This window comes from Cavia porcellus, unplaced genomic scaffold, assembly GCF_034190915.1.
Source record: "Cavia porcellus strain 051 isolate PalLab524CR breed Dunkin Hartley unplaced genomic scaffold, mCavPor4.1 scaffold_2, whole genome shotgun sequence".
NCBI lineage: Eukaryota > Metazoa > Chordata > Mammalia > Rodentia > Caviidae > Cavia > Cavia porcellus.
Window position 1 is genome coordinate 76,864,512 of NW_026947485.1, and position 25,325 is coordinate 76,889,836.

A 25,325-nucleotide genomic window follows, 5' to 3' on the forward strand; every position below is an offset into this window, starting at 1 on the left:
GACTTAGAGGTTTCTCAAACGTAACACATTAAAGCAAAAGTGCTGGACATCCTGCTTTAAATCTGCTCCTCCCCTCTTACCCCATAGCGCTGTAGGACAACTCCCCAGGTTTTTATTCCAAAAGCTTCCTGTCTTTTGTCATACCGCATCTAAGCCTCAGCAAGTCCTCATGCTTCTATTATAAATCTACCCAGGATGTGAATACCTGTCATTCTCACCCCCTGCCATCCAATTCCAAGCCACCATCTATGAGACTGCTGGTGGCCCTCCCTGTCCTGCATGCAGCACCATTGCTGTCCATGCAGCAGCCCACTGCACCCTCCTAAATCACACAGCACTTCCGCTCCATCCTGCCCCTTCCAGTGGTCACCACCTCACTCAGGACACATCCAAAACCCTGGCTTTGTTCCATCTGCCCCTTATTGCTGTGTGCACAACTGCTCACATGAGTCTACCAGCATGCTCTTCCTCCAGATATGACATGGCTCGCTCTCTCTCTCTCACTTCGCTCAAGTCACTGTTCAGTTGTCACCTCTACAGAAAGGACCTTCCTGAACTAGCTGGAAAACCCTTGTCGCCCTATGCTCTGGCCTACTTCATGTTTCTCAGAAGCACTCAGGACCACTGACATCTGCCTTTGACTTTTGTCAGCAAACAGAGACATTCACTTGTAGCATAGGTCTTCTTTGTTTACTGGCAGTAGAGAAATTTTAAGGTCCAGGCAGAGTCAAAGTTGATGCTTTCACTGAGAATTAGTGAAACAAAAAACAGTGAAGTTTCTGAAGCCCAGATAAACGAGGTCAGAGAGATACTCTGCCATTCTGCTGTTCAGAATAAAGTGAAATATCCAGGCTACCTCAGATTGGGAAGAGTCTGTGCTAACAGAAGCACAGGGCTCTCTGTGCCATTCTCCCACATTCCATCTATGTGAAATTTCCTAGAACTTTTCTCAATCCTCAGATGAATTATACCTCAGGCTGTGTCTTATTTTTTCTCTTACTGGGACAAAATATCTGACATCCAAAATTAAAGGAGAAAAGGTTCTATTTAGCTTACAGTTTGTGGAGGTTTTGGTTCATAATCAGCTGTCTCCAAGGCAGAGTGATGTGGAACATCACAGAGAAACAATAAAGGCAAAACAGGGCAGGCAAAAGGCAGCAAGTGAGCTAAAGTGACCAGCAACAAACACACAAGCCCTCCTTCTCTTATATTTTATTCAGACTCTTTGCCCTTAGGGATAGCCCTCACACCTTTAATCCTAGCATAGCACTGTGAGCCAATCCCAGCATTGCGGGCTTGCTCCTAGATTCAGCCACCTCTAAAAAGCTTCACCTGAGACTGCAGGAGGCTCTGGGGAAACATCTAGACACAAACCATAACAGTGTATGTTGCAGCGAGTTGAACTCAGGGCCTTGTGCATCCTGGGCAAGCACTCTACCACTGAGCCATAGCCCTCGCCCCAACAGTTCAAATCCAGCCAGGTGTAGTGGCACATACCTGTAATCCTAGTACCTTGGTAGGCTGAGGCAGCAGTATTGCAAATTCAACCCCAGCCTCAGCAATTTAGTAAGATTCTGTCTCCAAAAAGTAGTGATAAAGCGACTGGACATGTAGATCAATGCAAATACCCTAGGTTCAATCCTCAGTTCCAGATGGGGTAAAAAGTAGCTCACATCCTGTGGGTGCTTCAGCAATTTTGTGGCACCTGGAAAAGACTGTGCCACCTTCAGGCTGTAGCTGTGGGAAAAGATAACCAGCAGTAACTACCACAGGTCACTAAGTTGGAACAAACTAAGCTTATTCTATCTAACAGAAGAACCAAAAAGCTGTTTTTCAAGGAAATGTAATAGACAAAACACTTGATTTCAGAAAATTGTTCGGCAGCATGTCATGATACTTGAAGGTGTCAGGAGTGGTAGCACACCCCTGTAATCCTAGCATGCGGGAGACTGAGGCAGGAGGATTGCTGTGCGTTTGAGACCAGTCTGGGTTACACACTGAGTTCAAGGCCAGCCTGAACTGCATCTTGAGACCCTTTCTCAAAAACAAAAAATTAATGCAGTTTCAGATTTTGGATATTTTCAGATTTTCAAATTAGAAACTTTCAACCTACATAGTCTACGCAAATGCTCCAAAATCCAAACAACTCCAAAAACCTGAAGCACTTCCACTCTTTTACTGTTTATTTTGAAACAAGTTTTGTTATGGAGTTCAGGCTGGCTGTGCACTTGCATTGACCTTCATGTCTCAACCTCCCAAGTGCTGGGATTACAGGTGTGCTTTGACGCGAGCAAAGGGTAAAGGGGTATTCAATCTGTGATTATATCTCAGAGTTGTTGGGAGGAAAAATAAGAATTTATACTAAGGTATCCTAATAAACTGGATGTGGTGGCACATGCCTGTAATCCCAGCACTTGAGAGGCTGAGGCAGGAGGATCACTGCGAGTTGGAGGCCATTCTATGCTATAAAGTGATTTGAACTCTACCCTTATATTTACTGTCAATATTCAGAGGAAGGGAAGGACAGGCAGAGCTCAAATAAAGAGCCATAATAGTCCCCTTTAGTGCCAGTGCAGGACTGTAACTGCATTCATAAGAAAAGGGCACCAGGGGTCTGGAGATTTAGCTCAGCGGCTTAAGTGCCTGCTTTGCAAGCAAAGGGTCGTGAGTTCGATCCCCGGTACCGATAAAAGAAAAAGGGGCGCCTGGTTTGGTGGCACATGCTTGTAATCCCAGCAGTCTGAAGGCCCGAATTCAAGGCCAGCCTGAGTTACATTAATGAGTTCCAGGCCAGTCTGAAGGACACAGTGAGCCCCTGCCTAAAAATAGAAGAAATAGAATGTAAGCTGAGAAGACGAGGGGCCATGCCCTGCTTGGAAGAATCTTGTATTTAGACTTCAGACGTCTTTTCAAGTTTAATATCCTTGGCCTCTGTGGCAGACCAACGAGGCCTGAGACATAGCAGGAACAGACAGGGCCCCTGGGTCCCTAAGGCCGCCAGATGGCGCCTATGGACTTGACCGAAAGAGCTACTTCCTCTTCCCGCAACCCTTCCGAGCAGCGAGGCCGATTGGGGCGGGGAACAGCGGGTTGGGACTCGCTGGCTTCCCCCCGGGGTTCTCCAGCTTCAGAGGCAGCCAGGCGTCAGGTGCAGCTGGGGGCGAGAAGCTGCGGGGACGCCCCACCGGCCTGCGCCAGCCTGGGAGATCGAAGGGACCCGGACTCCGGAGGGGAGTGGCCCTCGTCTGCCGACCAGTAGGGAACTAGCCTCCCCACTCCGCTTCAGCATCCGCGGAGTACAAGGCCCGACAGTGCCCTAGGTCCCAACACAGCGGACCACGCCCTCGGAGGGGCGTGTCTGGGCCACTCCTGGTTGGCAGCTTGAGTCCAGAATTAGACTTTCAGCCAATAAGAAACAGCATGAAGTGTGACGCACGGAAACGTCACGGGAATTCCCCCCTCTCGGGGCCGGAAAAGGGGCTTTCCCCGCCAGAGCCCCGGCTGCTGGCGAGGAGCAGCTTCGGTCCGTGGCGGATCGGGCAAGAAGCCGGAACCGCGGCGCCACACGGTGAGAGGCCGGCCTAGACCCCCGAGTGGCCGCCACGAAGGGTAGGCAAAGCTGTGTGCGGGTCCAAGCGCCAAGCTAGAGAGCAGCGGACGCGCACATCTGAAAAGCGGCGCACGGCCACGTAACACCGACACTTGTTAAAACCACGCGAACCGTAAGTACACCTGTACTTGCGCCGGCGTGTGCGCGGGCAGATGTGTTCACTCGTGCACTAGCGGTGAACACATCCTCCACGCACAGCTCGGAGGGCTCACCTGTGCCTGTCCAGCGCCGACTTACACTGTCAGCACCAAGCTCTGGAACTCACCTCTCTAGACACGCTTATTTGCACACACATATTGACACCACGCACACACAGCATGCATGGGAGCACGGGGACCGGAACACATCTGCCCTGAACCACAGGGAAGGGACTGTACACTAGTGAGGGAGACTCGAATATTGCACAAAGCTGCAGGCCTCCACCTCCCCTCCTTCGGCTTCCGAGTTCAGGCAGCTGAGAGCCTGGTCTGAACAGCAGACCCCTTCCCCCTCACCCCCCTACCTCCCCAATGGGCTAAGGAACAGAACCCCCAGGCCCCGCACTGGAAAGCGCCTCCCGCCTACGGACCGTTCGAAGAGGCGGCTTTCCGACTGCAGGAATGTCCCCCCAAAAGCCCCGGAGGTGAATCAGCCTTGGCCTCCCTCTTGGCAGAAAATCCCAAGATTGCTCCAACCGGCGGAGAGGGCGAGAGGCGGCCCGGTCCCGGACTCTGAGCCTCTCGGGCCGCGCAGGACACCCCGGCCGCCTGCCTTGTCCCTCCCGCCGGGGGCGTCCTTGGCTCGGGACTCCCGGCCCCTCCGCCCCTCCTCCGCCCGCCTGCTGGTCTAGCTGCGGAACCCCTGCCCCTCCTACCTCAGAGGCGGGGCCGATGGCGTCACTTCCAGGCCCGTCCCTCCGGCCCCGCCTCCCCCTGGTATTTTCGGGACTTTCCTAAACTGCTCTAACTTTCTGCCCCTTCCCCGGCCCGGCCCAGCTCCGCCGGATCTCTCCCGCCACACCCGGACTGGTGGCTGGAGGAGATCGGACCCTCCCCCAAATCGGGGCACCCCCCCCCCTCCTGCCCTGTCCTGATCTATCCCGCATCCCGTGCCGCTCTTCCTCACTATAGGCCGGTGCCCTAAAACTCTAGGAAACAGAACCAGGGCTGAAGCCGCCAGAGCCGGGCCTAACTCAAGAGACATGGACAGTTGCTACGACCCAGTGAGTCACGCTGCCTGGCCCTGACGATGGCGGGTGCCCCTGTGTCTGTCTGTCTGTCTGTCTGCCAAAGCCCCCTGCCTCCCTCACACCTGTACTTCCCCAGACGTCCCAAAGCCTGAAGCCTACCTCTTTGCCCATCTGTCTGCAAACTCCTTCGCGAAGGAGCATTCTCAGGGGCCTAGGGAGGAGTGGGAATGATCTGAGTGCTCCCCGGGTGGCTCAGGGTCAGCCCCCACCCTGTCTCCACACCAGGCCCTGGATGGCCTCCCCGAATATGACGATTTCAAATTCAGCCCCTCCATTGTGGAGCCCAAGGAGCCAGCCCTAGAGACAGGTGAGTAAGTGCTCCAGCCTCCCCTTGCTCTGGAGGGCAGAGGGAGAGCCTGTGCCTTCTGTGGGAGAATGGGCTAGAAGATCCTGGCTCAGCACACCTCCTCTATCTGCAGCTGATGGTCCCTACCTGGTGATTGTGGAACAGCCTAAGCAGGTGAGTAAGCCAGAGGGGCAGTGTGGCACAGCTTCAGCTCTGGGGGCCAGTGGTATCCTTGCAGCTGTGGCCTAGGGGCTTGGGGTTAGCACCAAGCAGACCACTGTCATTGGCCGGTTGTTGCTGGTCACAGTGGGGCAGCTGTGGTTTAGGAAAGATGCTCTTAGTCACTGTGGTCCCTGCCAGCCAGCAGTGTGGCTGCCTTGGGTAGTCCCTCCTGATCACAATGTCACTCTACCCTGGACCTTCAGCGAGGCTTCAGATTTCGGTATGGCTGTGAAGGCCCCTCCCATGGAGGCCTGCCAGGCGCCTCCAGTGAGAAGGGCAGGAAGACCTATCCTACTGTCAAGGTGAGCCAAGGTAGGGCTGGAGAATGGGCCAGGGTTCAGCATGGCCAGAGCCACCACTGACAGCCCCCGCCCCTCTCAGATCTGTAACTACGAGGGACCCGCCAAGATTGAGGTGGACCTGGTGACACACAGTGACCCGCCACGTGCTCACGCCCACAGCCTTGTAGGGAAGCAGTGCTCCGAGCTGGGGGTCTGTGCTGTGTCTGTGGGCCCCAAGGACATGACTGCCCAGTAGGTGTCCCTAACCCTGGCCCCACTGGGATGTCCCCTCACTGCTTGCCAGTTCCAGGCCCAGCCTTCCCCTGTGTGCTGCCCTTCTGGCAGAGGCTCAGGTGGGCTTAGAGGCTCAGGGCCACATATAATAAACTAGAACAGCTTCCTTGAGGAAGTAGGGCTGGGCTGGGGCTGGCAGCAGAGAGGCAGCCTCAGGAGGAAAGGGCTGCAAGGGGACTGGCCTCTGACTCCTCCCCTTCCAGGTTCAACAACCTGGGCGTCCTGCACGTCACCAAGAAGAACATGATGGAGATTATGATACAGAAACTGCAAAGGCAGCGGCTCCGCTCCAGGCCCCAGGGCCTTACAGGTACCTAGGAGAGGCATCAGGGAGGTGCTCGGGGAAGGCCAAGCAGAGGAGCAGCCTGGGGTTCACGGTCCACTGCATTCCCAGAGGCCGAGCGGCGAGAGCTGGAGCAGGAGGCCAAGGAGCTGAAAAAGGTGATGGACCTCAGCATTGTGCGGCTGCGCTTCTCTGCCTTCCTCCGGGCCAGCGACGGCTCCTTCTCCCTGCCCCTGAAGCCAGTTATCTCCCAGCCCATCCATGACAGCAGTGCGTATCTGACACCCGGGGGCCAGGCCGGGGTCCAGAAGAAACTCCAGGGGAGTCCTTAAGCTGTGGGATCAGATGGGCCTGGGTTTGACCCTGGTCCTGCCCCATGACATGCTGTGGCCTTGAGCAAGTTGCTTCTCCCCTGAAGTGTTGCTTCTGTCCTCGGCAGAGGAGGACACTAGTGCTCCCACACTTCCTGGGCTGAGATGACAACAGCGAGGCCCCTGGCTCCGTCCATGCAGTGTATCGCCTCAGCTAACCCATCTCACACCCCACAGAGTCTCCAGGTGCTTCAAACCTGAAGATTTCTCGAATGGACAAGACAGCAGGTTCTGTGCGGGGTGGAGATGAAGTTTACCTACTTTGTGACAAGGTGCAGAAAGGTAAGGCTGGAGCCCAGGCTGGGAACAAGCCCGGGGTCCAGGGCAGCTCCAGGTGAGGTGTGGCCAAGCTCCACTTCTGACTACAGACGACATCGAAGTTCGGTTCTACGAGGACGATGAGAATGGGTGGCAGGCCTTTGGGGACTTCTCTCCTACAGATGTTCATAAGCAGGTACTGAGGGGCCCAGCTGGGCTGGGACTGAACTCAGCAGAGGCCTCCCTGACATCCCGTGTGTCCCCACAGTATGCCATCGTGTTCCGGACACCCCCCTATCACAAAATGAAGATCGAGCGGCCAGTGACAGTATTCCTGCAGCTGAAACGCAAGCGTGGAGGAGACGTGTCCGACTCCAAACAGTTCACCTACTACCCTCTGGTGGAAGGTGACGCCTGGGCTGGGATCTGAGGGCTCCCCGGGTGAGCCCTGGGGTAGGACCCTAGCATTCTGGTGCTGACACGCGCATTCTGTGCTGAAATCCGCTTCTCCCTGCCCCAGACAAGGAGGAGGTACAGCGGAAACGGAGAAAGGCCTTGCCCACCTTCTCCCAGCCCTTCGGGGGCGGCTCCCACATGGGCGGAGGCTCCGGGGGCTCAGCTGGGGGCTACGGAGGAGCCGGAGGAGGCGGTGAGGGGCGCGGGGGCTGGGGAGGGCTGCGGAGGTCCCGCGCGGGCGGTGGGAGCGCGGTGCTGTGGAAAGCCCAGTGAGCGCGCGGCCTGCACCCACAGGTGGCGGCCTCGGCTTCTTCCCCTCCTCCCTGGCCTACGGCCACTACGCGTCAGGCGCGGCCCCGACGGGCTGCTACCCCGGCGGCGGGGGCGGCGCGCAGATGGCGGACGACGGGGCAGCGGGCACGAGCGCGCCCTCGGGGACCCCGCAGCCCGAGCCCGAGCCCAAGCGGGACTACAGCGCGCGCCTGCTGGGCCTGGCGAGGCGCGAAGCGCGCGCGCTGCTGGACTACGGCGTCACGGCCGATCCCCGCGCGCTGCTCGCGGGACAGCGCCACCTGCTGACGGCGCGGGACGAGAACGGGGACACGTAGGCCGGATCGCTTGGGGAGAGTGCGAGGTCGGGGAGGGGGATGTGCCTGGGCTCAAGGCCGCCCTCCACCCTCCGGACGTGGGCTTTGCCAGCCGGGAAAGGCATGGAGCCTGCAGAGAGACGGGGAAGTGTTCTGGTCCAGTGGTGCCCCTAGAGGCGTTCTAGGTTCCCAGGACCGCGGAGGCTGTGAACAGTTGGGCTCATCAAGTCGGTCTCCTCCCCAATCCAGACCCCTGCATCTGGCCATCATCCACGGGCAAACGGCGGTCATTGAGCAGATAGCCCACATCATCTACCATGTGCAGCACCTGGGTGTCGCCAACCTCACCAATCACCTGCAGCAGGTCGGGGGGGGGGGCCTCACCAGAGGGAGGGATTGGAAGGTAGGTAAATGTGAGCTGGAGTGGAGAACTCATATGCCTGCCTCCCCAGACGCCCTTGCACCTGGCGGTGATCACTGGACAGACTGGGGTGGTGAGCTTCCTACTGCAGGTGGGGGCGGACCCAGCTCTCCTGGACCGGCATGGAGACTCGGCCATGCACCTAGCGCTGCGGGCGGGTGTGGGGGCCCCAGATCTACTTCGTGTACTGCTGCAGAGTGGGGCTCCAGCTATGCCCCAGCTGTTGCACATGCCAGACTTTGAGGGTAAGAACCTGCCTCCTGGGACCCCAGTGTGGGGACGGCCACTATGTGGACCTGAAGTGAGAAGGTGGACCCCATCAGGCTGTGTGGGGCCACAGTGGCAGGCTATATGTCCTGTGCCTCTAGGACTGTACCCAGTGCACCTAGCAGTTCGTGCCCGGAGCCCTGAGTGCCTGGACCTGCTGGTGGATAGTGGTGCTGATGTGGAGGCTGCCGAGCGACAGGGTGGCCGCACAGCCCTGCATCTGGCCACAGAGATGGAGGAGCTGGGGTTGGTCACCCACCTAGTTACCAAGGTGGGAAAGAGGATGGTGGAAGGGGAGTGGCCGAGGGCTGTGAGGAATTCAAGCTGTGCTTACCGGCTTTGCCTTGCACCCCACAGCTGCATGCCAATGTGAATGCCCGAACCTTTGCTGGAAACACACCCCTACACCTGGCAGCTGGACTGGGTTCCCCAACCCTCACCCGCCTCCTCCTGAAGGCTGGTCAGTCTCATGTGTATAGACACTCGGGCAGGGCACAGGGTAAAGGAGTACCACTCCGGTCCCCTACCATTCAGGCCCTAATATGGGGCCCACTGCCCTGCCCCCAGGGGCTGACATCCACGCAGAGAATGAGGAGCCCCTGTGCCCATTGTCTTCACCCCCCACCTCTGGGAGTGACTCGGATTCTGAGGGTCCTGAGAGGGATGCCAGAGGCAGCTTCCAGGGCCACACACCACTTGATCTCACTCGGAGCACTAAGGTGAGGTGACCTGGCACAGGAAGCCCCCGGCACCTCCAGGGGTGGGGGTGGAATCCAGTGTGTGATGTGGACTGGCAGGGGAGATGAGCAGAGCTGCCTCTGCAGGTGAAGACCTTGCTGCTTAATGCTGCTCAGACCTCCTCGGAGCCCCCGAACATCCCACCCAGCCCTGCAGGTGAGGCCTCACCCAAAGCCCTGACCTCTCCTCACAGAGGTCTTCTTCAGAGGCCCATTCTCTGCCCCAGTGGCTTTGTCTCTCAGGTCACCAGGGGGCAGTGGCCAGGTGTTTGTGTCTCTGCCCCTTCTGGAGGCAACTCATACCTGTGTATATCCCCAGGGCCAGGGCTGTCCCTGGGTGAGACCACCCTACAAAACCTGGAGCAGCTGCTAGATGGGCCAGAAGCTCAGGGCAGCTGGGCAGAGCTGGCTGAGCGACTGGGCTTACGCAGTCTGGTGGACACGTATCGGAAGACCCCCTCACCCAGTGGCAGCCTCCTGCGCAGCTACAAGGTGGGGCACGTGGACCACACCCTAACCTGGCCCCCAGCTGCCTAGCCTACGCCCAAGCCTAGGCCCCTGGGCTCCCAACTCCTCACTCCGACCCACTACTTAGGCCTCCACCTCTCCCTTCTCAGCTGGCTGGTGGGGACCTGGCAGGTCTGCTGGATGCACTGTCTGCCATGGGTCTAGATGAGGGGGTGAAACTGCTGAGAGGTCCAGAGACCAGAGACAAACTGCCCAGTACAGGTACATGAGGCACCCTGGAAGGTGGGCCAGGGCCAGAGGGTGGGAGGCCTAAGTCTTGACGCTCCTCGTGCCTTTCTTGTGTCCCCTCCAGCTGAAGTGAAGGAAGACAGTGCCTATGGCAGCCAGTCCGTGGAACAGGAGGCAGAGACACTGGGCCCACTCCCTGAGCCCCCCGGGGGCCTCTGCCATGGGCACCCTCAGCCTCAGGTGCACTGAGCTGTGCCCACCACCAGCCTCCTCCTGGACCCTCTGTACAGCATCCCCACCCGCTACAAATTTTATTTAACACCCACAGCCCACATCTCGGCTGGGGCAAATAAAGGATTCTTTGAAAGGGGAGGACCTTCAACCACTTATGGCCACCCATACTGTGACTCTTGTCCCTATCCTGCCCCAAACCAGTGAGAAGAGGAGTAGGAGGCCCAGCCAGCAATTCAGAGCAGTTTTAATAGAGTGGAGGCTGTACAAAGGCCAGGGCCCACGGAGGAAAGGGAAGCAGCTGGCCTCGGCCTGTGCAGGGAACCCCTCCCCACTTCCAGGGACAGAGAGGAGCGCCCTTGGGGAGCAGGAGGAAAACCAAGCTCAGCCCCAATTCCTGGCCTCTGAGCAAGGTCGCAGGCCAGTGGATTGCTGGTGTCAGGGTGATGGTCCCAGCAGAAAGCAGAAGTGTCATAAGGCTCCCCACAAAAAATATACTGCATCAAAATTTTGGGCATTTGCCACCCCCACCCCACACCCCACCCCATAGGAAAAAGTGCAAACATTATCACAAAAGGAGCCTCAGGGGGCCTCAGCCTAGCCTCCGAGGCTGCACCTACCCTGCCCTGCCCCGGACCCCGCGTCCGGCGCGGTCAGACCTTGCTGGGAGGCCCTCTGTATGGCCCGAGGCTGGCCGGGCTCAGGCAGGGCCTGTTGTCATGCAGGTGCCCACAGACACCCCCACACTGCCTCTCCCAGCTCAGGGCTTCTGGGGTGCACTGCCTACCCCGGCCTGGGATACTAAGCCAGAGCGCTGGGCTGAAGGCTGCCCCACTGGGTCAGGCTGCAGGGAAGGGCTGGAGTGAGGTGGGGGATGGTCCTCCTCTGTGTTCCCCGCCTGGGCCAGCACTGCCTCTATGGTATCCAGCTCCTCGCTGGCTGCCTTCAGCTTGACCCGAAGCAGCGCTGCATAGGTGCCGTAGCGAGATTTCTGAGGCAGAGGGCAGTGCTGTGAGAACCAGCTCCCCAGGCATAGCAGGTCCTGCTCACCACTAAAACCCTGAGCTCATGATGGCCCCTGACAGGCCATAGTGCTCTGGTGACCCTGGGCTGTCACCAGAGCTGGAAGACTCAGCACTTGGCAGACATCCCTTCCTGAGTTCTAGTGTGATGGGTGTGTGGATGTCAACCTTGTTCCCAGAAGAGAGAACCACAATTCAGAGAAGGACCCTGCCCGAGGTCATCCAGTGGCTCCATGCTGTTTGAGCCCAGCCTGAGCCCGTGTGGGTGTCAGGCAGGGGGCTCACCTCGAACTCCAGGTAAGCCTCCTTCTGCCGCTGCTCATCCGCCTCCTTGCCTCGGGCCTTCTTCCCCAGCTGGGTGGCCCGATGTTCACGCAGTTCGTTTGCCATGGCCTTCAGCTTGGCCTCATGGGTCCGAACCTGCTCTTCCTGGCCGCCGGGGAGCAAAGTCAGTGTCATGATGGCCTGTGCAGTGTTCACCACCTGCCCCTAATTCTGGGCAGGCAAAACACATGCCTGTGTTCTCAGATCCATAGCAGAGGCTGGGCTGGACCTCGGTCTCCACTCACCCTGTGGCTAATGTGGAGATGCAGGGGGCTTCTATCTAATCCCACGCATGCCATCACCTGGGCCTGCCTACCCCATCCTGCTGGTCCAAGGTGGACCAAGCAGTTGGGGCTACCTGGGAGAGGCGGGTAGCAGCACTGGGCAGCAGTGGGCGGCTGAATTTCTTCTGGGAGCTGACAGCAGCTGGGAATGGGGGTGCAGAGAACATAGCGGCCACCACATTGATGCGTGTGATCCAGGACTGCATCTGCTCCAGGCTCCTGCAGAAAGATGCAGGGCCTGGCTGGTCCTGGCCGAGGGTGTGGCCAAAGAAGGACAGAGGAGACCCCAGGATACTGGAAGGGAGCAGGCAGAGTGGGGTGCGGGGTCATGGGAGAGTGGGACACTCACGGAGCCTGGAAGAGGAAAACTCGCCAGTCTGCTGTACGCAGGTAGAAGACGTGGGGCCTCTTACTATAGTCGCTGGCCCTTGTGGCCAGGGCGTGGTGGATGCTAATGGCATTCTTGAGCTCAGCCTCAGAGAGCGCCTTTCCAGGCTGGTACTCCTCCTGCAGGTGTGCCCATCTTGTCCTGTCCCAGCCAGCCTTGCCCACCCACATCTCACCACTCCCCGTCCCAAGCCAGCATGGCCCCACTCTCGGCTGGTCGTACCTTCTGTAGGTAGAGGATCATGCCCTTGAGGATTCCGTGGAAGCTCTTCCAGCCCCGCTTGCCCCGAGGTGCTGGGGAGGGAAGGCAGGTCAGGGAGGCTGGGACAGACCCGTCCCCATCCGACCCACCTCCTCCATGCACGTACTCTTCCGGCAGTCGGGGTCTGCGTGCACCTTGCGCACCAGGGCTCCGTGCTTGTAAACGGCGGCCCCGGGCTCGGGAGTCAGGTCCAGGAAAGGGCTGGAGCCACTGCCACTGCCCCCGCTGACCCGTTTGATGACCTTGGGGTTGGGGTCGGCCAATTCAGACAGAGAACGCCTCAGCTCCTCTTCGTCTCTGCAGGGGTGAGGGCCTTAGAGGGGCTGGCCAGGAAACCTCAGCCCCTGGCTTCACCTTCCCTGGAGAGCTCTGCCAGTGTCTGTGGGGCTCTGGGGTCTCCCCATTCTAAGCAAGGCTCTACTCAGGGTAGAGTTCATGGCCAACACCCTCCTGCATAGCCATCCCCTCCTCTTTGTTTCTGCACACACCCCAACTTGCACACCCTTCTCTACCAGGACAGGTGTGTCTAACAGCTGTCTCAGACACATCTTAACACTAGGCATTGCTGGTGGTTTGATGGCTAAATGGCTGCAGAAGCAAGAGATGGCTTCCTAGGGCTCCACCCCAAATGATCAGATTCTAATTTGTCACTCCCTTGTACAGGAACCTACTGTAGCTCCCTATTGCCTCCCACACAGAACCTACACTACATCTCCCCAGATACCTGTCACTGTCCCTCCAGCCAGCCAACCTCCTTGTGGCCTCCCCATTCTACACTCACTTTAAACAGACTTCTGCCAAAAGCTTTCCTTTTTTCTGTCTCCAAATGCTTTTCCTCCTTCCAGACTGGCCTTAGTCCTCCAAAAAGCCTTCCTGGATCAACTCCTGCACCCTGATCAATCCGAGCTCTCCCTCTTCTGAGCTCTCTCCCCAGGACCGGGAACTCCCAGCTAACCTAAGTGGGATCCACAGTCACAGGTGAGAGAGCTCTAACTTCAGACCAGGGCCTGGCCAGCTGGACCTTCTCCCTCAGTCTGCACTCTCACTTTGGTCACTTTCTGCCTGCTACTGCTTGTCCAGAGAAGGGCGGGCTCCCTGAGACCTGCAGGCCTCCTGTGCTGTGGGCCAGGGCACATCTCCAGAGATGTCTGCTTTCCCATTGCTGTCCGGGAACCACCCTTCTGCCAGCATCTTCCTCCTGTGCCAGTGCACTTGTCATAACAGCCTGGCTGGAGGCAAAGCAGACCCGAGTCCAGGCCAGCATGTCCAAAGAAGGAAATGAGGGAGCCTCTCTCCAGCCTGCACCCCTCTCTACCCAGGGCCCGGGACTCACATGGCCCACTGCAGTTTTTCATTCTTGATGGAGCTGTACAAGGCCTGAGGAGGAACAAAGTGGGGAGGAGTGAGTCCTGGGGAAGGTGCACTAAGTTTTTGAGAATCAAAGCCCGGAGCCTACCTTCAGCCTGAGAAGGAGATGGAACAAGCAAGGTGGGGGAGGGAGGGCACAGGGGAGAAAGGCCACAAACACACCTCCAGGATGCAGTCCCAGGTCCCTCCCAGCTCTGCCCCCTTAGCTGCATGACCTTGCACCAGGATCCTCAGATCCACAGAAATTAAGAACCTAGCCACATGAGGTGGGGGTGAGGCAGCAGATGGCATTGGGGATCCTGACATGGGGCTGACACACTGAGGACAGCTACAACTAGAAGGTTCTGCTCCAGTCTGGTGGGAGCACGACCCTAAGAAAATAGGGAGCAGCCCAAGAAGCCCTGCTTCCCCAGCCATGTGCTCTGGCCTGTTTCCACAGGACAAACCCACCTACGGCATGTGGGGAAACTGAGGCCAAGTGATAGGCCCACCCTCTCGACTCCTTCCTTGACTAATAGAGAATGTACTCGCTTGGCTCCAAACCCAGGACAAACCAGCACCCCACCCACATCACACTCATGGTGTCAGGAGTATACACTAGTGTGAAGCAGCACTTCTAGCTTCCAACTCCTGTCCACCTGAAACTTCGAGCTGCAGAACCGGCCACTTCACCGCCACACAGCTGGCCAGGGGAACAAGAGGAAGCTTTAATCTTGAGATCAGAGGAGAGCGTAACCTCCAGGAGCAGGACAGGGGACCCTTCTTCTCAGGAGTGGCCTGGAATACGGGCCTGTGCCGGTGCCCCGCGCTGCGGGGGCGCTTCGCAGCCCGTCTGTGAGTGGGTGTGTCCCAGCATGTGCGTGTGTTGCTGTGATGCTGCCTGCGTGTCAGCTGTGTGCAGTGGTGACGTCGGCGCCTTCCCTGCGAGAGGACACGGCAACCCCCCACCCAGCACGCACCCCAACACACCCGTCTCTGACTCCCACTGCCACACAGGGATGCCCACCACGGGCTGACCAGGTGTTCCTACCCTGCACACCCAGCCTGGGTGAGGGCCCCTAGCATACACTCTCCATCAACACTGCCTTCCCTGAATTCACCCAGCCCAGAGACCCAGCAGCCAGCCTAGCTCAGACCCAGACCCTCCCACAGCGGCTTCCTGTCCCATCTGCAATGCTCATATACAATCTTCCACTCCACCCTGGCCCCCGTTCAAGACCCTGCCCAGAGTCACACCTACCCTGAAAACTCCTGAACCCCACACGCGAGCCCACCTCAGGTTCCCATCTAGAAAGACACGGCTTCGGAGGTCATGCCGCACCCCAGTTCGCGCCCACCTCCAGCCCCATGGACGACGTCCCCCCACCCCCAGCCCTCACCGCCTTCTTCTTCCTGCGGCTCTGCAGGCGGCTGACCACCAGATCGGTGTAGAGCACGGGCTTGAGGCTACGTGAGCGCTGCGGCCAGCCGTAGCACAGGGTCTCGGCGCCGCGGTGCGTGCGTCCGTAGCGCACAGAGCACAGCGAGCGCGAGCGCAGCCGCCCCGCGCCGCTGTGGATGCTGTTGACGCCGATCATGCTGGCCTGGCCATGCCCCCGCCCGCCCCGCCGAGCCCCCGCCCGGACGGACGGACGGACACACGGACCGCTCCTGGCAGCCGGCGTGCGCGGCCCGAGCCCGGCCGGCGCCCACCGACGCACGGAGCGCGGCGTGGCGTGGCGTGGCGCGGCACGGCGCGGGGGAGGGGGCTCCGCGGGAACAGCGCGGTGGGGAGCGGAAGGGAAGGGAAGCAAGGGGAGGGCGAAGGAGGGGAGGGGAGGGAATGGGGAGGGCGGGGCGCGGAGGGGAAGTGCGGGCTCTGGAGGCGGCGGAGAGTAGGGCGCAGAGGCCGCGGGGGCGCATGCGTGGGGGCGCCCGTGCGAAGGCGGGGTGGGAGCCCCTTGCAGGCTAGCGGCTGATGAGGCGTGAGGTGGTCCTGGCTCTGCAAGCTCCTCCGCAGACACCCCCCCCACACTGGCATCCGCACACCCAGACTCCGGCTCGCACCCCAGCTACCCCGACACACCGATTCACATTCCAGCCAACGCGGAGAGACCCCGCCGCGCACACAGACACCTCAGAGTGCATGGCTGCTGCTCACGCTCGCCTCGCACTCAGGCCCCAAGACACACACCCAGCTGACACCGAGATACAAGCCCCAAGCACACTCAACCTGCGCTCAGAGACACCCTGCCGTGTCTATGTACACGCTCACCAGGTCCCCTACATACACCCCACACAGAAGCAGACAGCCCTCAAGATCAGGTCTCCTACAACATGGTCAGTGCGGTCACGGGTGTAGAGTGGCCCAGAGACACCTCCGTCCACCCTGGTTTTTTTTCGGGTGAGTTTAGACCTCTCTGGATAACACACCACTAACTGGAGACAGGAGGTGGGGCGGGGGGGGGGGGTTGCCTGGCATTTGTGACCGCTCATAGCTGGCACCGGGATGTCACTGAGGGAGCTAAAGTACAGAATCTGTGAAAGCCTTGGTCCCTGTGGGTCGTGGCAGTACCGCAGTGTGGGTGCGTGTGTTGCCCACAACGGTCCCTGCAGGACCCTCTGTACCCTCTGCACACTGCAGTGGGGCACTGAGGAGGCCACACTCAGAGTCTCCCTCCCGTCTGTGGCTGCATGTGTGCACACACTGGGACAGACGGACAGCGTGGGGCGGGGCGGGGGGGATTCAGCCTGAGTCACTGTGCCCCTCCTCTCCCGGGGCCCCACAGCCCGTCCATCCCGACCTTGAGCAGCTCCCTGGGGAAGTCGCCACCATCGTTGAGGCCTTCCAGGTTCCCGATGAAGTCCCCACAGGTCATGCGCTTCCCTATGTTCTGAGGGAGGAAACACGCTTATGAGTTTGGGGGCACCCTGGTCCCTGTGTCTCTGGACGGGGATCTGGTTCTGGCTCCCCCACCCACCCCCACTCACGTGGCCGTGGAGGTCTGTGTTGAGTAGCATGAGGGCGCAGGTCAGCGTGTGAGCGCCGTCTAGGGGAGAGCTGAGGGTCAGCCTAGCCACCCCCAAGCCCCTGCCCTCTGCTGCCTTACCTGACCTCCCAGTTGTATCGTTGCTCCTTCAGGACCCTCTCTGACCCACCACACCTTCCCAAGAGCTGAACTCTGTTAAAGAGCCTTCCCATATCCCCGGCAGCAGCTCCTCTGGGATCCTCCTCTGTAGCTCCCGACTGGCCCTAAACCCATGCGTGCTTCTGTGCGTGCACCAGCAGCAGACCAGCCACGCACTGTGCTGCACATGTATGTGAGCAAGTGAACACACCTGTCACAGCCTTTTGGCTCCTGATCCTAGCAGGATGCCTAACCACGTGTGGCAAGCCATGCCTGCAGGCATGCCCATTCATTCTTCCTGTGCACACATGTCACGCCCAGCCTGTCCATCTCTGTGGCCAGCAGGGACCACAGTGCTCCCAGCCTTCTCACCCTCTGAGGACAAGGCTTCAGGATTGCACTGGAAGTACCGCTGGGAGAAGTGAGCCAACACGCGCTCCCGCTCCTGGGTCTCACCCATGAGGGCCAGCTCCTTCAGAAACACCCTAGAGGGGAGAAAAGGGAGGCTTTGTCCCTTTGCTGGTGCCCAGCTAGCTTAGGAAGGCTGAGGTCAGGACAGGCCTCAGAGGAGACACAGTCAGGGCCCTACACGCCAGGTCTGGAGAGTGGATACTGTCCACCAAGGGCCCACACCCACCTGAGAGCTTGGTCCAGCGTCATACCCGTGAAGACAAAGAACTTGAGATACTCGCCAGCCACCAGTTTGCTAAAGTCATTGCTGTGGGCAAGCAGAAAGACAGGTGAGGTTCAGGGCAAGTGTCAAGGGGTCAGCTGGGGATTACCTAGAGACCTAGGCAAATCAGTCAGGATGTGGAGGTGCTGCCCAGGATGCATGCCCTTACCCCCAGCCCCAAGCCCACCCAGCGGCTTTACTTCTTGCCCAGGTGCCGGGCCACATCAGCCTTCCTGAAGCCATCTAGTCGGTACAGCCTCTTGGCTAGGCGCTGTGCAGCCTCCAGATCCGCTTTCTGTCCATTGGACAAGGTATCTGTGCTTCCCAGCGCCAGCCGCTCTGTGCTGTCCAGCTCTGAGTCTGAGTCTGAGACCAGCTGGCTGAGGGGTGGTTCACTGCCAGGTAGAACAGCAGGGCAGGTTTGGGGCAGAGCTCTCAGAGGCCATCTGGACCCTCTGCACCACCAGACCCAGAAGACACACAGGGAAAGGGAGACGTCAAGGTTGGACGGGTTGTCTGGATTCACCTGTCTTGTCATTACGACCTCTCCGAGGAAGTCCTACCTCAGAGCTCATGCTTCAGCTTGCTGCTACAGCAGTTCTGCTCCGAGGGCCTAAGCATGCCAGGCGATACTGAGTCTCCATCCCCCCTCAAAACAAGATTCCCCATCCCCACACTAGGCCTCCTCAGCACTCAGTCCTGTGTCTGAGCCGGTGAGCAGTAGTGGGATAGACAGGCTTCCCAGGAGGAACAGGGGAGGGCCACAAAGAAACCCGAGGGCAGGAGGGACACTCCTGCTCCCAAGTCTTCCCTCCAGCCAGCTTTGAGGGGAGTAGTCTCTCCTTAGTACCCCCCTTTTCCCCACAAAGAAGCAAGCTCTGGAGTGAGGGGGACTGGGATTGGGACTGGGGGTGTCAGGGTGTACCCCTCTTTCTCTTCCTCCCCTCCCCTTCTCACCCCAGCTGCTCTACTTGCAAAGCCACCTGTCACCACAGAGACAGACGAAGGAAACTCCTGGTTGCTAGGCAACCCTGTCTCCCTGGCCACCGCCTCCGGTTGCCATGGCTTCCATGACTGAGAGGGTAGTTGGCAAAGGGGAGAGCAGAAAGGTTAGGCTGTGAAAGGACTTCCCTGGAGCTGGGTGAAAGATGCCTTATGTGGGGAGCAGCGTGAGAGGGAGGCAAGGGGAAGGGCAGCTGGCTCCATCTTTGGAGATGCTTCCAGCCTGGGTGGAGAAGAAAGACTCCTCTGGGGAAGGAACGGTCCCTCCAGGAGAGAAGCGGGATGTTCTTTAAGGACCTTTCCATCTGAATTTCCGTTCAAGGTCCGAATACAGGGGCAGTGTGAGGGCTGAAGGAAATGGTCTTCCCCATGGGATCAGCCCCACTGGGTCAGGGATGTGAACTGCACCCTCCCTCTTAGGATCTGTCCGGTAAACCAGCTGCTCCTGGGGACTTGGAGCCAAGGGACCAAAAGAATTACTCACCTGCCCAAGGGTGCTGACCCCAGCCCCAGGCTGTCCTCTGAGTGGCACGGACTAGGGGGCTGCCTTTCTGGGGGAAGCTGGGCTCCAGCCCCTGCCTCCTCCTCCCCTCTCTGTGTCCAAGGACCATCAGCAGCAGAGCTGGTACCAGAATCTGGCTCCAGAGGGGCAAGTGGGGCAGGAGCAGGTGGATCAGGCCGGGGTGCAGGGCGCTGGGGAGGCAGCTCAAAGGTGAAGAAGGGGCTCTGGGTTGGGCCGGGTGAGGCCAGGGCCTCCAGGGAGGCAAGGCTGGTATAGGAGGTGCCCTTGGCCCGGTGTGACTCCAGGATGGCTTCAAACACGCAACTGAAAGAGTCAGGCCCATCTGCAGAAGGGCTGGTCCCAGGGAGAAAGGGCACCGGAGATTTGACAGGCCCAGGGTGAGACATCCGGTGCCCCGGCCTGCTGGGTGGGGGAGAGTGTCTCATCAGAGGCCGGAGCACAAGTCAGGGGCAGGAGTTCACTGCACTCACACCTGTGTGCCTTCCACCTTCACAGGCTTAATCCCATTTCAAAACCAAACAAACAGAACCAGAGCAGAGGGTCCAGAGTATCTGTACTTCTGCGCACTTCTTCCTTCTCTCCCTCTCTGCTAATCTCCCTCTCTCCTCCCCTCCCCTGATCTGCTTCCCTCCTGCTATCCCATTTCTATTTCTGGCAACATCTTAGGAGAAGATGAGGCTCCGAGCTGCAGTGGGTGTGAGACAGACAGGGACCCAGGATTTAGACCGATGCTCCATGTTTCAGGCTGGATACCAGCCTCTGGCCTCTGCCACAGCCCCTGATCCTCTGGAACCCCCACCCTTCCTCTGGCTGCTGCCCAGCTCCAGGTCCTTGCTGATGCCCCCCAGCCCACTGCTGAGCCAGGCCTCAGGCCTCTGACATCTCTGCTTCCGTGCACTGCCCTGCCACACCAGCCCTTGTTTCCCTTGCTCCCAGCCTCCCTTCTCTGTCCCCATCCCTTTGACCTAGCTCCCAGGGCCAATGAAGGATCACGGCATGTTCCTCTCCCATCTCCCCACTCACCGGCACCCCTCTGAGGCCTCAAACACCTCGTCATCCACATCCTCTTCCCCACCTGCCTCATCCTCATCCTCATTGCCGCTGCCCAGGCTGGAACCAGGCCTGGGGCACAGGCCAGGATGTGGAGCAGGTGGCCCAATAGTGCCTGGTGGGCCCTCAGAGCTGGGCTGACTCTCAATGGCTGAGTCAACTTCCTCCCGCTCAGCCAGCACCTCATCGATGTTGGTCTCTCGGTAGCATCTCATGGGCACTGTGTCCAAATCAGTCTCGGAGTACTCAGCTGCACGCCCCACAGCCACCCCAGAGCCTGGCCCTGAGCCCACCAAGGATGGCGAGAGGGGGGCCTGCTCTGGGGGCTTAGCACCTGCAGTGGGCATGCACAGGTATCCAGGTTAGGAGGTTACGTGTCGTGGCTCCCCCACGACCTCTTGGGGACAGGAAGTCTTCCCATGTCTAGCTACCACTCTTCCTGCAGTAGGTGACCATGGAGCTCCTTGCAAACAAAGTTCCTATTCAACAGCTTTGAGAAGCCTGAAGGGGACTAGCCTGTGTTTTTTCTTTTCTTTTTTAATGTTCCAATAAAACTTTATTGGTAAAAACAGACTTGGGGGCCAGGGATTTAGCTCAGCAGCACAAGCACCTGCCTGGCAAATATGAGGTTATGAGTTCAATCCCTGGTACTCTCACATGTTTCCTAGTCGAAGGAGTGACCTGTAATGTCCTGCCATTCCTGCCCTTCATGACCCAGCTTCTCCAGGTGCCCAGCACAGGCCCTGTCCAGCCCCCCAGCATGACAGATGGGAAGAGCAAAGCTTGGAGGAGGTTTGACTTTGACCCAGGGAAGTACTGAGAAAGGCTCAAAGGAAGCTGACCAGTCCTCAGCTACTGTGAGGAGCCCTGCCTGCTCCCTGGCCTTCCTCCTGGGCCTTACCTGAGCTGGGGGGATCCAAGGAGCCATAGAAGAATTCCCACTTGGCTCGAGCAATTCTCTGGGCATGAGAGGAGACTTCCCGGGGGGAGGACCAGGTGTCCCCCTGAGCCACAGATATACAGGCACCCAGAGATAAACCCAGACATACAAAGACATGAGAATACCGGGCAGAAGTAGAAATAAGAACACACAGGAACACACACAGAGGACAAGAGAGAGAGGGAGTTAGGATATCAAAGGATTCAGAATGAGTAACAGAGGGGCCAAGTCTGACAGAGGCTCAAGGAGCCCGCAGCAGGTGCCATACCTGGTTCAGGAACTCAGGGTCAGCAGGTCCTCGGAATAGTGTGGCCAGATGCTCAGGAGGGCCTCCCAGCCCATTGGGCAGAGAAGAGTAAAGGCCATCTGCCCCCACCTGGGGTGGGACTGGTGGCCCAGGGAGAGTGTTCCAGCTGCCAGGAAGGGTACAGCCTCCCCCAGCTGGAAGTGGGTCCGAGGTGGATGCCTCCAGTCGAAACTTTCGGTTGGAGACAGGCCCAAGGGCTGGGGTGGGCCTGGAAGAAGACACCCCTCCCAGGTCCCAGCTCCGACTCAAGCCTCCAGATGCAGGTAGCCCATTCAGTGGCCTCACGCTGGCCTTCTCCACAAAGCGGAAGATGACCACGGAGCTCTGGGTCCCTGGTGGGGGCTGCCCAGGGGGTGAAGAGGGTGCCCAGGCCGGGGGAGCCATACGAGGAGAGGGAGGACCACGCAGAGGTGTACAGGGTGCTGTCACACGTCCCAAGTCCCGGCCTCGGGCCCCTGGGCCCGCCACCCGCCGTAGCAGGGAGCCTGTGCTGCCATACATGCTGGCTGGGGGGCTCTGGGGCACCGGGCCTTCGGGGAGCCAGCGACGGGGGCATCGCGGTGGGGAGATGGCACAGTCGCCTTCTGAGCAGAAGCGCATGGCACCCTGGGCCATGCTGGGGCCGGGGGTCAGGCTGGGGGGGCGGGGATAGTGAAGCCAGGTGGGGAGTGAAGGGGCTGCATGCTCTTCAGACAGGCCTGCAAGAGAGGGGAGAGCAGGGCATGAAGTGTGCAGGAGTAGAAGCAGGGAGGGACTCTGGGGACCTACCCTACCCTGGGGATAAGGGGCACTGATCCTATCCTTGGTGGCTGAGAAGGGGGATGGCCCAGCCCAGAGCTCCGGGCCCTCTCCTTCCTGGGGCCCTGAGCAACACCCTAGGAAGGGAGGAAGCTGGTCAGCAGTTAATGGAGCCAAGCCCCTGGGCAGTTTAGGGCTCTCTCTGGGGTAGGGAAGGCTGCTACCCCAGCTCTGAACAGGGGTGTCAGTCAGGCATCATCTTAGAGCCCAGGTCCCTCCTAGTCCCTCTTATGGGGGCCCCTCGGGGAGGGCAAACCCAGGGCTCAGGAAGGAGGAGAAACCACAGGGGTCATACAGGGACGCTGAAAGGCTGAGACTAGGGTGGAGGTGGGCAGGGGGGCCTGGGCACGGCTTCCTGCCCTGATGCCCAGATACTGAATCAGAAAGGGATTTGTCCTTCTCATGCAGGTACAGACACACATGAACAGACACATGCACCCATGTACACACATGCACAGCACGCATGTACACCTAAGGACACAAGCAGCAATGCACAGACACATTCATAGGCAACACCCTCCGGTAAGCATGGACACACACAATACTGCTTAAAGACACACCCTCGTCACTCTCACAGTCATAACAGATACGTGTATAATGGAAAGGCACATGCTTGTTTTACACACCGTCATCAAACAGGAACACACAAAGAGGCACCCAAATCATACACAGGCGCCCATTCACTCCTGTGCACACAGAGGCACAGGTGTATCAGACAGACCTGGTCACAATCACACAAACACGGATGCACGTTTACACACATACACGAGCAGGGCACACACTCTCCCCTCCCCCACGACGGTGTTCATGGCTAGGTCTGGGGTGAGGCTGCACCGCCACCTTCTCCTCCCCCAAGGAATATGACACGTCTTGCCCAGCCCAGGAGGGACCTTAAAGGGATAACAGGGAAGGGCAGAGACCCAAGACAGGAGCAGCAAGGCAACGGGGCAGGAGGGGGAGCGGGGGACAGGTTCTTCAGTCTCTACAGGGATCCCTGCATGCCCTCTGCAGCCCCTACCCAGAGCCACCTCGGTACTCACCGCGGCTCTTCTGGAGCTGGGTCCGAGGAGAAGCAGAGGGGAGGCCGGGCCCAGCTCAGCTGTGCAGGCGCGCAGCTCCCGCTGCTCCAGGCCCGCCTGCCTCACGGTCCCTCCTCCAACACCCCCACCCCGGGCGCAGCTCCGGCAACGCTAATCTCCCACCTCCCTCCGCTCCTGGGGCCCTGAGCCCCAAAGGCTGCCAACCCCCTACTTCGCTAAATCCCCAATGGGCGCTCCCGCCAACCTAGAACCCTCCCCAGACGAGGGGGAGGGCAGGGAAGCCTGACTTCTGCTTCCAGACCCTTACATTCCCGCCGCACTCCCGTTCACGTCCCTCTCGCCCACCGCCTCTTGAGCCACACGCAGGGCCTGCTGCACACGCGTGTCCCAGGCCCCACGCGTGTCCCTAGGAGGCTGCCACATGACCTGTTACATGCCACACACGCTCCCGCCCCCACGAGCACGCGGCCGCGCTAGGCGCGCGGTACGGGGTAGACCGGACCCACCCCCTAGATCCAGAAGGGACATCAAAGGGACCCAGTCTCTAACCCTCGGGGGCTCTGCGTCTCAGGCCCAAGAGACCCAGTCCCGATCACCCACCCGGGAGTAAGTTAGGAGGAGTAAGCCGGACTTGAAGAACTTGCGTGCTGTCCTGCCCTCCAGCAGTGAGAACTCAGGCCTGAGGACCCGAGACACTGAAGGATACGGAGGGCAGGTCGCCCTAGTTCCTTGACCAGGGTAGAAAGGGGTCTGGTTTTTCAAGAAAGGGACACACGGGTTACTATGGCAACTACTCTCCTAAGGAGAGCTGGGGCGGGTCGGTGATGACCTCGGAAGGAAGCAGGGGTCTGCTCTGGCGGTCAGGGGTCGCGCAGAAGTGCGAGGTGGGGGCGCGCGGGGCTCACCACGGGGAAGGGTGGCGCGGGCTCCGCGTGGTGCTGAAGGGGACAGCGCCAGATTGGTCGTACTGCGCAGGCGCAGAGGTGTGAACAAAGGGGGCGGGGGAGGAGGCGCGGGCCCACATCTGTTTATCTTTGCAGAGGTCAGTCCTCGCAGACTCTTCCCTGAGAGCCTGCGGACCAAGAGGAAGCGAGGCCCCCATCCAACTAGACCCCCTCTGGGCTTCTGCTGCCGGCTTTTCCCTTATTGCTGCATTAGGGAGTGAGGGAGCGTGAAGGGGATTCTGGGAAAACCAGGATGTTTGGGTCCTCCATCCCAGTCTGGTTTGATCCTGGTCAAAGCGCTTCCTCTTCAGGGCCTCGGTTTCCCATATTCAACATGGAGTGAAAGCATAGACCTGCCCACCTTGTAGAGATGTCGAAGCCCCGAGGAGATCACGGCTGGGAATGGAGTGAACCGGCTGCTGAAGCAGCTGCAAGGAAGGAGCGCGCGACCCTGACCGATGGCAATAGCCCGGCGTCCTTCACGTCCCCAGCCCGTGGATGGAGCGAAGAGCAACTCCAGGGATTCCCCAGAGTGGAACCTGGGCCTAGGACCTGAGGACACAGTGAGAGGGAAGCTCCGTGGCCCCACGGCGGGTCCAGCCTCACCCTTCAGTAACCCAGGGCCATCCGAGAAGCACGGTTCCTGTGGGCTGAGCGAGCATTGTACCTTCTAGGAAAGCATCCGCCGAATGTAGTCCTTCTTTCTCCCCAGACAAAACCCCGCCCGCACTGTCCCGAAATGGAAAAAGAAGACTAGATCTGTATTTCTCAACTATCTACGGATGGGACGTTTGATAAAGTTTGCCTGACGAAAAGGAAAATTCGAGGTTATTCCATTTATTTGTTCTTTCAGAGATCATTATCTTGGTGGTGCTGGGGATTGAACTCAGGACCTTGCTCACGCTTGGCAAGTGCAAAACCTGAACACTGAACTACCCTTCCAGCCCAGGAAGTTACTTACTGAGCGCTTGCCGCGGGCCCGAGAGTAAGAGCCTGATAGTCTCCCCCTATGTTTCCAAGTCGATGAAGACGGGGGTGGGGGTTGCTTCGGTAAACTGGGGCTCTG

General features: G+C 59.1%; 2 protein-coding genes and 1 long non-coding RNA gene across 7 annotated transcripts; 1 reads left to right on the forward strand and 2 right to left on the reverse strand.

Annotated features, from left to right (window-relative positions):
• Positions 1–1,197: 1,197 nt before the first annotated feature.
• LOC134475193 (uncharacterized) lies at positions 1,198–4,438 on the reverse strand. The gene is made up of 2 exons (XR_010046199.1): positions 4,179–4,438; positions 1,198–1,737 (listed from the first exon to the last, which is right to left on the reverse strand). It is a non-coding gene; the product is annotated as an uncharacterized LOC134475193 (long non-coding RNA).
• On the forward strand, positions 3,466–10,367 carry Nfkb2 (nuclear factor kappa B subunit 2). Its single transcript, XM_013158223.3, has 22 exons — positions 3,466–3,722; positions 4,720–4,811; positions 5,064–5,145; positions 5,258–5,298; positions 5,550–5,648; positions 5,728–5,879; positions 6,125–6,231; positions 6,316–6,474; positions 6,753–6,857; positions 6,944–7,029; positions 7,102–7,240; positions 7,354–7,482; positions 7,584–7,893; positions 8,126–8,240; positions 8,329–8,542; positions 8,666–8,835; positions 8,922–9,024; positions 9,132–9,283; positions 9,389–9,458; positions 9,621–9,793; positions 9,919–10,030; positions 10,122–10,367. Exons 2-22 carry the CDS (start codon positions 4,791–4,793, stop codon positions 10,244–10,246), a joined length of 2,664 nt encoding a protein of 887 aa, XP_013013677.2. The 5' UTR covers positions 3,466–3,722; positions 4,720–4,790; the 3' UTR covers positions 10,247–10,367.
• Positions 10,368–10,459: 92 nt separating this feature from the next.
• On the reverse strand, positions 10,460–24,801 carry Psd (pleckstrin and Sec7 domain containing). Of its 5 annotated transcripts, XM_063244603.1 has the most exons (19): positions 24,621–24,801; positions 23,623–24,387; positions 23,316–23,331; positions 21,439–22,175; positions 21,132–21,234; positions 20,204–20,564; positions 19,142–19,582; positions 17,856–18,050; positions 17,620–17,700; positions 17,355–17,467; positions 16,846–16,904; positions 16,659–16,748; positions 13,841–13,884; positions 12,614–12,804; positions 12,469–12,539; positions 12,208–12,365; positions 11,933–12,077; positions 11,536–11,679; positions 10,460–11,219 (listed from the first exon to the last, which is right to left on the reverse strand). In XM_063244603.1, the coding sequence occupies exons 4-19, from the start codon at positions 22,090–22,092 to the stop codon at positions 10,989–10,991; spliced, it is 3,081 nt and encodes a 1,026-aa protein (XP_063100673.1). In that variant the 5' UTR covers positions 22,093–22,175; positions 23,316–23,331; positions 23,623–24,387; positions 24,621–24,801; the 3' UTR covers positions 10,460–10,988. The 5 variants fall into 5 exon arrangements, 4 of the variants coding, with proteins under 4 accessions (XP_063100673.1, XP_003475033.2, XP_063100674.1 ...); XM_003474985.5 differs by having other exon boundaries at positions 19,142–19,579; positions 23,316–24,387; XM_063244604.1 differs by lacking the exon at positions 17,856–18,050 and having other exon boundaries at positions 23,316–24,387.
• Positions 24,802–25,325: the final 524 nt, after the last annotated feature.

Bases quoted from the DNA above. Each gene is read 5' to 3' on its own strand.
- Nfkb2 (XM_013158223.3), top strand. From the start codon at position 4,791: ATGGACAGTTGCTACGACCCA. The intron at 6,232-6,315 runs GTACCTAGGAGA...CTGCATTCCCAG, and splicing joins CAGGCCCCAGGGCCTTACAG to AGGCCGAGCGGCGAGAGCTG. The intron at 6,858-6,943 runs GTAAGGCTGGAG...TTCTGACTACAG, and splicing joins TTGTGACAAGGTGCAGAAAG to ACGACATCGAAGTTCGGTTC.
- Psd (XM_063244603.1), bottom strand. From the start codon at position 22,092: ATGGCCCAGGGTGCCATGCGCTTCTGCTCAGAAGGCGACTGTGCCATC. The intron at 11,680-11,932 runs GTAGCCCCAACT...CCCGGCGGCCAG, and splicing joins CTGCTACCCGCCTCTCCCAG to GAAGAGCAGGTTCGGACCCA. The intron at 11,220-11,535 runs GTGAGCCCCCTG...CCTCTGCCTCAG, and splicing joins AGGCTTACCTGGAGTTCGAG to AAATCTCGCTACGGCACCTA.